General features: G+C 45.3%; 1 protein-coding gene across 1 annotated transcript in view; it reads left to right on the top strand.

Moving 5' to 3' along the window:
• SYN3 (synapsin III) overlaps window positions 1-12,554 on the top strand; it is a 687,937-nt gene that overhangs the window by 636,640 nt on the left and 38,743 nt on the right. The window contains exon 8 of the mRNA XM_049884283.1: window positions 6,014-6,156. Within this exon, the coding sequence (XP_049740240.1) occupies window positions 6,014-6,156 (143 nt within the window). The remainder of the gene's footprint in view (window positions 1-6,013; window positions 6,157-12,554) is intronic.

The following is a 12,554-nucleotide window of genomic DNA, read 5'->3' as shown; positions in this document are numbered from 1 at the left end:
CACCTAACCAAATTGTTTGCTTAGTTCATAAATATTTAAGGAGCATCTATTATGTTCCTGAAACTTTGCTAAGAGCTTGCTAAGTTTTATGATATCACACAGGTCACGGGAGAGAAGGAATTTGGATGGTTAAGCAAGAGGTAAACTTGAGCTGGGTGAATAATTGTGTAAAAGGGTGCTGATTGATGGTTCATTGTCAGCAGAGAGTTCTAGTAATTATCCAACTGAATAGACCCAACTTATATTGAGCACCTAGTAGATCCCAGACCCTATGCTAAGTAGACCCTTTAAGCTTTTAATTTCATCTAATTATCATAATAATCCTGCAAGGTAGTTGTTATTATCAGATTTAACAGAGGAGGAAACTGAGGCTCAGAGAAAGTAAATAACTTATGCATGGTCAAAAGGCTGGAATTAGGCATGGGAAGAGTGTGCCAAAATTATGAAGGACATAGAGCTGAGAGGGATAGCTAACAGTTTGGAAGGCAGAATCAATATTGGAAGATGGATGGGCAGACAAAAACATAAGAACTGAACATTGTTGTTGTTAGGTGCTGTCAAGGCAGCTCCAACTCATAGTGACCCTATGTACAACAGAACTAAACATTGCCCATTCCTGCACCATCCTCACAATCATTGTTATGCTATGAGCTGAACTTTTGCAGGGGTAAATGTAATGTTCTGCTCTGGAATTAAAAAACATCAACCACACAAGTTCAAGCTTGGGGAGATGTGGATTTTCAGAACCTTATGTAAAAAATTTAAAAAACCTCATGGTAGTAGCTTAGGACAAGCTCCACATGGATCCAAAAAGGCTAACATTCTATTAAGCTGTATTAATAGAAGCAAGATAATGAACAGGCTCAAAGCTCCACTTGGATAAGAAATCATAAATCTCTTACTCCCTGGTGTATCTCCAGCCTCCAGCACTCCTCAAGAAACACTCAGTATTATCAGGATATAAAAGGCAGGCAATGCATAGCTGTAAATAGGTAGATTTATTCAATCATTAAACAAATATTGAGCACCTATAGTTTCCCAATGTTGTTATAGGTACTGAAAATATAGCCGTGTCTTTGCAGAGCTTACATCCTAGTGGGATTATAGGGAAGAAAGACAATAAATAAATAGAAAATTTTTTTTTTTTTTATACAGGTAGTAAAAATGCTATAAAAAAAACAAAGCAGGGTAAAGTGGATGGGGAGGGCTGGGGGGAGGAGTAGCCTCTGAGAATGTGATGCCAGAGCAGAAACGTGAAAGAAGTGAGGGTGTAAACCACGCAGGCAAAGTGCAGCAAGTGCAAAGGCCCTGAGGCAGGAGTATACCAGAATATATGTATCCAGGTAGAGGGAAGTGAGTCTTACCCACTGTCTGCTGGTGAAAGCAAATCTAGGAAATGGTGTCTAATTCTGGCACCACATAGTCTAAGAGAGCATTTCAAGGTAGTAAAAAGTTTAGAACTGGCTCATATTGGGAGGGGGTTAAAGAAGAGAGTGACTTAGGCATACCTGGGTGGTTCTCTTCGAATGGTTGAAGAGCAGACACAAGCCAGAGAGCTGAGACTTACCCCATCTCATCACTAATCAGACCCACTCCAGCATTATTCATTTGTTCTTGTGTAACACACAGTAGAACAAGTTGAGTTTCCCTAAAGAGGATGAAGCAGCTTTGCCCAAGTTGTGAGCTCCCAATTATTGGAGATGTTGAAGAAAACAGTGGACAATCCAAGTACATAGAAGACAACTTTTTCATCCCAAGTGGAATTTGGAATGGGAGACTTTTTTTCTTATTTCATGAAGTATAATTCTTTTTTTTTTTTTTTATTGTACTTTAGATGAATGTTTACAGAACAAACTAGTTTCTCATTAAACAGTGCACATATTGTTTTATGACATTGGTTAACCACCCCATGACATGTCAACACTCTCCTTTCTTGACCTTGGGTTCCCTTTTACCAGCTTTCCTGTTCTCTCCTGTCTTCTAGTCCTTGCCCCTGGGCTGGTGTGCCCTGTTAGTCTTGTTTTGCTTTATGGGCCTGTCCAATCTTTGGCTGAAGGGTGGACTTCATTACTGAGATTAACGGGTGTCTGGGGGCCATACTCTTGGGGTTTCTCCAATCTCTGTCAGACCACTAAGTCTGGTCTTTTTTTGTGAGTTAGAATTTTGTTCTACATTTTCCACCAGCTCTGTCTGGAACCCTCTATTGTGATGCCTGGCAAAGCAGTCGGTGGTGGTAGCTGGGCACCATCTAGTTGTGCTGGACACCTTTGGGCTAATCTTTCCCTTGTGTCTTTAGTTTTCTTCATGGAGTAGGAGACTTCTGAGTGAATCCCATTTGGAAGACTCTGAATTGTATCCTAACCCTCCTCCCTCCGGTTTCTGTCCTTCTCCCTGTTTCCACCTTCCCTCCTAGCTCACACTCAGGACACAGCACACATGTACAGGTACATACATGTGCACACACACATGCACATGCACACACGTGCACACACAAGGGAGGTAAGGCAATTCAGAAAGGAGAAATTGAATGTAGATTCTGTGAGAGGAAGGAAGCAGGAGAAACAGAGAGGGAGGGATGGGGAAGGAATAGAAAGCAAGGGGAGGGGAGAATGGAGGGAGAGGGAGAGGGAGAGAAGGAGGTGGAAGGGAGAGACTGGAGAAGGACAACAGAAGAAAGAAGCTACAAAGGAAAAAGTGAAGGAAAGAGAAAAAGGAGGGAGAGGGACAATATTCAAAGTAAGAGGAAAGAGTGTGGGAGAGAAGAAAGACAGAGGAGAAGGAGAGAAAGGAAGGAAAGAAGAGAGACGGGAGATGAGAGAAGGGAGAAGAAGTGAGTCCACGTGAGCCTGTGGAGTCAGAGTTTACTGGCCCCTCAGAGCTCCCCAGGGCAGCACATGGCTAATTTTGAATCACAGCTCATTTGGGACTTCCTGTTTTCAGTCTCTTTGCAAACCCTTGGAGGAGTTTCCAGCCAGTAAATAAACCAGAGCGCCAAGTCTCCGTCCGAGGGCCACCAGCCATTTCACCATCCGTGCTGGCTGCCCCTCCCGAATGTCCCCTCATCCCACCTGCCCTTTCTGACGTGAGGACCCACCAGCATCCCCTCCAGCTTCCACCCACCCATCCACAGCTCCAGGGTACCTTGTCCCTTCTCCAGGGTCCCGACATCATCAGGTTCTCAAAGGCCCGTGATGTAAGCTGTAAGCCATTGCACCTGTAGAACACAGTTCTAAGCCTTTGTCAAAAAAATCACCTTATAGAAGCAGGCTCCCTGAAACACATTTGCTTTCCTTTTTCCAAGTTCCCTTATTTTTCCTTCCATCCCCCTGCCCCTTCCAAATTACCAGCAGGTCTTTTATCCAGCCTCTTATATTCAATCCAGCAAACACACGCCTACATCTACAATGTGCCAGGCACAGGTGTGACACCTGTGAAGGAGGCTCATTTTCTGTCTTGAAGAGGCTCACAGTCTAATGGGGAGACAAACATGAGTGGATCCAAGGGTGGATCCAGTTTTGTGAGAACAGACTGTGTACACTTTGGGGGCCTTTAACATGTGGCTTCCATCTTGAGGCCCGAGATGGCTGCTCCAGCTCACACCATCACGTCCACATCCCAGTCAGTGGAAAGAAGGGAAAGGGAAGATTCTTTTTCATCTTAAGGGCATCACCCGGAAGTTGCTCACATCACATCCACTCATGTTTTCATCAGCCAGAACGTGGACACTTGGTCACATCTAGCTGTAAGAGAGTCTAGAACAAAAAAATCTTTAGCTTAAAGACCAGGTACCCAGCTAAAACTTAGGAGTCCTATTACTAAAGGAAGAAAGGAGAATGGAATCTAGGGGACAGCCAGCAGTCATAGCCCTGGAAGATCTAGGTCAAGAGTAGGTTCGACCTTGGGCAAGAGGAGGCATGTTGCTGCCACTGGGGCTGGGGAACAAGTGGGAAAGTTGATGAGTTTGGAAAATAGAAAACTCTCGCCTGACAACTTTTATTTTCTCTGCAAAGTGGGACTCAGAGTCACCACTGGGAGAGAGGCTGGGCTGTCAGAGAGTGGAGAAGAAAGGTTTGCCAACCCGAGTCTTGTCCCAGGGAGGGACAGCTGGCAGGCACCAATACATACTGAGAGATTGCTACGAATAACAGCTAACCCTTTGCAGCCCTGGGTTTCACTCCTCACTCTGTGCTTGGCTGCTCTATGGCCTTGGGCAAGTCAAGGAATCTGTTTCTGAATCTATGAAATGGCCATGATAATGCCCACCTTGCCTGGGTCACAGCCAGTTTGGGGCCCCCAGGAGAGCTGAGGAAACGCTTTGTAAGCTGTGCGGTTGGTGCAGACTTGGGTGGGTATTATCATGGCGTTGTCAGGGCAGTGCTGAGCTTCAAACGGCAGGCAAGAAGGGGCTAGGAGGAGAGGTTGTAAAGATGTGAGGACCAAGCCCACCCTTCTCACCCTGGCAGACCCTCCCACCCAGGCTGCCCAGCACCCAGCCCCTCAGAGTGGATCTGGGCTCTGCCCACCCTGCCCAGCATCAGAACTCCCCTGCTGCCCAGGTGAGCGTGACAGGGGAGGAAGTGGACAAGCAGGGCCCCACGGGCAGCAGGAGGGGCAGACTGCCCTGCTGTCCACAGCCACGGAGTCAGTCTCTGTTGTGTCTGAGATGGCTATCACAGAACTCTGGCCTTCATCCCTGCATCTGGCCTCAGGCTGTCCTGGGACCTCGCCCTAACCCCAGGACACAGCCCCATGTTCTTGGCCTCAGCCCAGTGAACAGTGCAAGTTTCACCCCAAGGCCTTTGGCCCAGCACGGCTAGCCTTGTCCAGAGTATGATCATGCACACACATGGATATACACACCATGCACACACAAAAAACAACACACACATATACACCACATACTACATACCACACATACACACTGCAAGCACACACAAAAAACACCACCCACACATACATCACACTCTATACACATCGCACACACCATATGAACACCCAAAAAACATACCACAAAAACAATACACAACACACATGCAAACACATCACGTACACGTACATCACAGACTACACACATCATACACACACACACTGCACACACCATACACACGCATACCACACAGACACATCTCCTACAAACTCCCTGCACACATACACACACTGCACACACCACCCACACGATACACACATCCTTCTTTCTAACGTCTCCCTGTCGCCCATCTTAACACCCCTCCATTCAATCCTCTACACAGCTGCTTGAGTGATTTTTCTAAAAGACAAGTCAGGCCACTTTCTGGTTTAAAGTCTCCTTCCTCCCTTCAGTGGCTTTCCAAACTTCAGGCAAAAATTTGAGCTTCTTACCAAAGCATTTGAGACCCCCTGCCACCATGATCCTGCTGAAGGAGCCATGGTGAAGCAGTGCTTAAAGCACTCAACTGTTAACCAAAAGGTGGGCAGTTCGAACCCACCAGCTGTTCCACAGGAGAAAGATTTGGCAGTCTGCTTCCGTAAAGATTACAGCCTTGGAAATCCTATAGGGTCACCATGAGTCAGAATCACCTCTACAGTAGTGGGGTTTGTTTGTTGGTTTTTATGACCCTGCTGACACAACTTCCTGCCCACTCAGCCAGTCTGAACCAATCGGCCTTCCCACAGCACCATGTGGTTGTTCACACCGATGGCTTTGCACATCCTTATTCCTCTCCAAAGGATGCCCCCTACATACTCCATCTGAAACCTGGATTCATTCTCCCAAACCCCATTCAGACCCCATCTTCTATAAAATTTCCTTGATGACCCCAAATGGAATTGCTCACTTCCCCTTCTATACCTTGTACAGGTATGTATTGAGATGATTTGTTTCCTATGTCTGCCTCCCCTGCTAGAAGGGTGGCCTTCTCCAGGCTAGGGGCCATGTTCCATTGGTCTCTGTCTATGGAGCACTAGGTCCGGCACTGGGCGGGTACTCAGCGAATTGCTAGTGGGTGGCACTCACCCCCCTCATCATCCCACACAGATCAAAGTGGAAAACCAGCATGACTACCAGGACATCACCAGCGTGGTAGCCATGGCCAAAACCTATGCCACCACTGAGGCCTTCATCGACTCCAAGTATGATATCCGCATCCAGAAAATCGGATCCAACTACAAGGCATACATGTGAGTCCCTGGTGCAGGGCTGGGGGAGTTGGGAGCAAGAATGGGGGGAGAGTGTGGGAAGAGGGAGATTAGAAATGTGTGTTTAGCTTGCTGCTCTCCTCCCTCTGCGCCAAGACAGTGATCTCCATCATTACTCTCCCTTTCTGTCTCCTTCACTCCCCTTCTGTGGTCAGTGCTGCTAAGGGCTGAGGTTCTGTTACAACTTATGCAAGGATAGAACTCTTTCTACCCCAACAAAGGCTGTTTTCCCAGAGGAAGAGATGCTTGGCATGTTGGGGAAACTGCAAGTATATAGAGGGTGTATGTTACAGAAGACAAGACTGAAGGAGAAACTAGGAGACAAATCAAGGAGGGCCTTGAATGCCCTGCCAAGAGGGATTGGATTTTCTTCACTTTTCTCCTCTTCTCTCCTCCCTTCCCCTCCCCTCCCATCTACTCTTCTCTAAGCAGAGAAGTGACATGTTCTGGCCTGTATTTATAAAAAGACCCCTCTAGGGCTATTGGCTACAAAGGGTTTACCTGGAACCAATGAGACCAGGTAGGAGGTTACATCAGATTTCTCAGGCTGCAAGCAACAGAAAGCAACTATGACTAATTCAAGGGGTGTTTGTTTTTAATGGAATGTATTAGAAGACTGTGGGTGATCAGAAACTTAAATAAGCTAAACTAGCAATCTCAGAAAGATTAGGGTCCAGGGCAGCCCCAGGAATTTGAGCAGTTAGATATAGTAGACATCCTTTGAAACCTACACTGGGAAATGAATCAGCCCTCATTTTCAGTGCTTGACTCAAGGTTCTGATCCATGGAAGCAGCACTGATTAGTCCAATGTTGGTCACATGCTTATTGGTTGGAGAAAGGCAGAAAACCAATATGGACAATCCCACCAAGATGGCATGCAATGCATTGAATCATTCTGCAATGGAAATAGAAGAGCTCTGAGTAAAGTAAAAGAGAAAAGAGAGGATGCCAGGCAGAAAAAAAAACAACATATATTCACTGCTGCAGAGGTGGTTCAGGCAAAGGGTGGTTACAAGGATAGGGGAGGGTTCTTGAAGAGGTGGGAAGTCTCATTCTTTGGATGAGATCCTATCCGCTCCAGGGCTTCCCTGTCTCTGAATTCAGAATGTGGTTGTTGGTTCCATGAGAAATGAGAAGACCTTAAAGAGACCAGAATTATTGCCTGGTTCCCTAGCATTTATGAAGCACCAACTGTGTGCATGGCCCCATATTTAAGGACTGCAATGACTGGTTGGACACTTGAAGTCTCTGTCCATGTGCCTCTGTGCAGTGTAGCTTGTGCTCCAGGGTCAGCAAGCAGCCAGTAGGTCAAGTCCAGCTGCAACTTGTTTCTGTAAATGAAGTTTTATTGAGCATAGCCATGCTTGTTTGTTTATGTGTTGTCTATATGGTTGCTTTCATATTACCTGGACTGCTTAGACCAGAGATTGGTAAACTTTTTCTATAAAAGGGCAAGATAGTAAATATTTTAGACTTTGCAAGCCATAAGGTCTCTGTCTCAACTACTCAACTCTTCCATTGGCTGGGCAACCGGAGGAGATGCAGGAAGTTGACCTACAAGAAAGTATTAGGAGATAAAAAATGGAGCCAGTTCTCAAGGAATTCTTCTGCCCTGCTGTAGTAGAGTTTTGGCAGTCATCCTTTTCCACTCATGAGCTTGGCCAGAACTGTCACTATTCTCAGTTATCCTTGGGGTGATACTATCTCCTCCTCCCTTCCCTCTCTGAATTGTGGCACATCCCACTGCGGCAGTCTTAATGCATTCTTGAAGCCCCTCCATCCGTCCGTCATGATATCATTTCCCTCCTCTCCTCATTGTTAGAGTTTCCACTTGACATTGACAATACCTTGCCCCAGTTTCTCTTCTTGAGGATTACCTCATTGCTGCGTTCTCTATGCTGAGCCTCTCTATGCTGAGCTCCAATCTGTCATTAGTTATGGCATTTCCTGTACCCTGGGTTGGCCCACATCTGAGGGAGGGGGTTCGTGTCATTCCTCAACGTAGACCATTCTTCCTGCCCCCAACCATCTGACCTCCTCTTTGACCCACTTCCTGCCCTGCCTGTGTGAGCTTGTTGCTGCTGAGGTGTCAACGTTTCTAGATATTCTCAGCAGACAGAGCTTGGGAAAAATTGTATGTATCCTAAGCCCGTGTACGCATACATATCTACACACACAGTTATTTCAATATATATTCGTCCATATCAATATATATTCAGCCCTGTGTGGCGTGGTGGTTAAGAGCTCAGCTGCTAACCAAAAGTTTGGCAGTTCGAATCCACTAGCTGTTCCTTGGAAACCCTATGGGACAGTTCTACTCTGTCCTATAGGGTCGTTATGAATTGGAATCGACTAAATGGCAATGAGTTTGGTTTTTTTTGTTTGTTTGTCTTAATATCTATATTAAGGAAACCTGGAGGTACAATGGTTAAGCTACTAACCAAAAGCTGGCCATTCCAATCCACCCAGTGGCTCCACAGGAGAAAGATCTGGCAATCTGCTTCCATAAAGGAAACCCTATGGAGCAGTTCTACTCTGTCACATGGGGTTGCTGAGTCAAAAATCGGCCCGGGGACACACAACAAAAACAACATATCTATATTGGGGTTTAGTGGTAGAACTCTCATGTTCCACGTGGGAAACCTGGGCTTGATTCCCTACCAATGCACCTTATGCAAAGCCACCACCCATCTGTTAGTGGAAGCTTGCATGTTGCTATAATGCTGAACTGGCTTCAGTGAAGCTTCCAGACTAAAATTGACTAGAAGAAAGAACTAGTGCTCTACTTCCAAAAAACCAGCCAAGGAAAACCCTATAGATCACAGCAGTCTGATCCTCGTACGCATGGGGTTGCCATGAGTCAGGGGTCAGCTAACAACAACATGTCTATATTAAGCTAAATACAAGTTCATACTGATATCTCCAACTTTCATCCAGTACCACATGGCTCATTTTAGCCTTCCACCATTGTTTATCTGTAACCTCCCACTTCAGCAAGAAAAAACCTGGCTCCAATTATCTACCATCCATTTAGTTATTTGTCCAATTAAACTATACAAAAATCTTCACAACTGTATCAGTAAGCAACATCATGATAAATGGAGAAAATATGGAAGTTGTCAAGGATTTCGTTTTACTTGGATCCACAATCAACACCCATAGAAGCAGCAGTCAAGAAATCAAACAATGTGGGGACCTCATACCACCAAGAAACAAGAACCAGGAGAATAGCGTGTCCTTTGGACCTGGGGTCCCTGTGCTAAGAAGCTCCTAGACCAGGGGAAGATTGATGACAAGGACCCTCCCCTAGAGCCAATATAGTCAGAAAGCCTTCCCCTAGAACTGGCACCCTAAATTTGGACTTCTAGCCTCCTAGACTGTGAGAGAATAAATTTCTCTTTGTTAAAGTAATCCACTTACAGTATTTCTGTTATAACAGCTCTAGATGACTAAGACAGAATTTGGTACTGAGAGTAGGGTGCTGCTCTAACAGACACCTAAAATGTGGAAGTGGTTTTGAAACTGAATGGATAGAGGTTGGAAGAATTTTAAAGTGCCTAAAAGTAAAAGCCTAGATTGCCTTGAAGAGACTGTTGGTGGAATTGTGGGCATCAAAAGTAATGCTGGTGAGGACTCAGAAGGAAGTGAGGACAGCTGTTACACTGGAGATGGTGCAGATGGCAAGCAGCAGCAGCAGAGAACCAGCAGCGGCAAAACCAGGGGACTAGTGTAAGACAGCACCAGAGCTGACGCACAGAGGGAGAGCTAAGTGCCTTTGAGCAGGCTTCCTGATGAAGTGGGGTGCCTCTGAGCACTTACCCATCGAGCTGAAGAGTGTTGGAACACTTGCCACAGCAGGGCAGATGTGGGCGGCAAGGCCTGGGGGGCTGAAAGGCCAAGTAACCCAGAAGCAGCAGCCAAGAGACAAGGAACACAGGAAGCAGAGCTGCCTCGGTCTAAAAGCTGCCTCACCACTCAGATAGACTAGGAGAATGGGCCACCCAAAGCCGAGGGAGCAGAGTTGCTGTTCCAGTGGGCCTGGAAGATGGAGCTGAAGCCCAGGGCCAAGGGGCCTCCACTCAGAATCCAGGAAGTGTGGCCAATACCTAGAGTCTAGAGGGCAGGGCCATTGTGTAAATGGTCTCAGAGAACAGAGGGTTATTTTCAAGCCTTGAAGGCTAATGTAATGTGTTCTGCTGACTTGCTTCATTCCCTTCTTTCCCTCCAATTTCTCCTATTTGTAATGAAAATGTCTACCTTGTGCCTTTTTCACCATTGTACTTTGGAACCAGGTAAAACCTGTATTCTAGATTTCACGGATGAAGAGGAATTTTCGGATTTTGGTCTTGGAGTTGATTTAAGACTTTTGCTATGATATGGGATGAATGTGTTTTACATGTGGGAAGAACATGAATTTGGGGGGGCAAAGGATGGATTGAGTTGTGTCCCCCGAAAATACATGTGCCAATTTGGCTAGTCCATAATTCCTAGTATTGCGTGATTGTCCACCATTTTGTCACCTGATGTGACTTTCCGATGTGCTGTAAATCCTACCTCTATCATGTTAATGAGGTAGGATTAGTGGCAGTTATTTTAATGAGGCAGGACTCAATCTACAAGATTAGTCAATCTCTTTTGAGATACAAAAGAGAGAAGCAAGCAGAAAGACATGGGGACCCCATACCACCAAGAAACAAGAGCCAGGAGAATAGCACATCCTTAGGACCTGGGGTCCCTGCACTGAGAAACTTCTAGGCCAGGGAAGACTGATGACAAGGACCTTCACCCAGAGCTGATACAGAAAAAAAGCCTTCCCCTGGAGCTGGCACCCTGAATTCAGACATCTAGCTTACTAGACTGTGAGAGAATAAATTTCTCTTTGTTAAAGCAAAAAAAAAAAAAAAAAAAACTCAAACATTATATCTCATTGGGCAAATCTGCTGCAAAAGATCTCTCTGATGTGTTAAATAGCAAAGATGTCACTTTAAGGACTAAGGTGCACCTGAAGCCATGGTATTCTCAATTGCTTCATATGCATGTGAAAACTCGACAATGAATAAGGAAGACCGAAGAAGAATTGATGCCTTTGAATTATGGTTTTGGCAAAGAATATTGAATATACCATAGACTGCCAGAAGAACAAAACATAGCTCTGTCTTGGATGAAGTACAGCCAGAATGCTCCTTAAAAGCGAGGATGGCGAGACTTTGTGTCACGTACTTTGGACATGTTATCTGGAGGGACCGATTCCTGAGAAGAACATCATGCTTGGTAAAGTAGAGGGTCAGCGAAAAAGAGGAAGACCCTCAACAAAATGGGTTGACACAGCGGCTGCAACAATGGGCTCAAGCACAGCAATGATTGTGGGGATGGAGCAAGACCAGGCAATGTTTCGTTCTGTTGTGCATAGCATCGCTATGAGTCAGAACGTACTAGGCAGCACCTAACGACAACAGACACGTGCAGTTCTAGAATGTTAACTGATAGCCTCAGGGGAAGCAACATTATCAACTAGAGTGGAGTGCTTACGTACAGTTTCTTTTGTCTTTAGTCTTATAGTCTCCACTCATTACCAAAGTTATTTAGGTCAGCACCTCTTACCCTACCCTCCTTCAGTGAGGTTATGTCATATGTCTGTAAAATAGGTAGATTTGTTTGTCACAGTCTACACTCTATCTGCATTCCAATGCTGAATCACAGTTGGACTGGCTCATCCATTTCTCCAGGCCTGCCAAGGACTCTACCATAGAGAGCTGTAGTTGAGAGCACGGAATTTGTCAGACATGGTTTGGGTCCTGCTTCTGCTACTAACTAATTGTGGCCTTTTTGCAAGTAATTTAAACTTTTGAACCTTAGTTTTCTTATCTATCAAAAGGGGATGATAATAATAATGCCTGACTCATTAGGTTTTGTGAGGTTGAAATGAACCAATGCTTATAAAGGCCTTAGATTCATGTCTCAGACATAGAAAGCACTCATTAAATATCAGAGCTCACCAAGGAAAACAATCTGGCTTGTGTTCCTGCTGCCTCTGCCCCTTGGAATGCTTTCTTTTCTTGTCCCCACTTACTGAGAAATAATAGTAGCACCCATTGTGCTAAGAGATTATGAGAATATTTCCTTCAATCCACACAACATCCCATGTGGAGAGTACTATATAGGGTTGCTATGAGTTAGAATCAACTCAATAGCATACAACAACAACATAATTATTCCCATTTTGCCATTGACAAAATTAAGACTCAAAGGTGAGGATACTTGCCCATGGTTATATGGTTAGTAAATGCTGGAACCAAGATTCAAATTCTTATCTGACTGACTCAAGTCCATCTTTTACCACCATACAGACCCCACCATGCCAAATTCTACCTATCCTCCA

Source organism: Elephas maximus, chromosome 4, assembly GCF_024166365.1.
Source record: "Elephas maximus indicus isolate mEleMax1 chromosome 4, mEleMax1 primary haplotype, whole genome shotgun sequence".
Classification (NCBI taxonomy): Eukaryota; Metazoa; Chordata; class Mammalia; order Proboscidea; family Elephantidae; genus Elephas; species Elephas maximus.
This window is presented reverse-complemented; position numbering and strand designations above follow the sequence as displayed.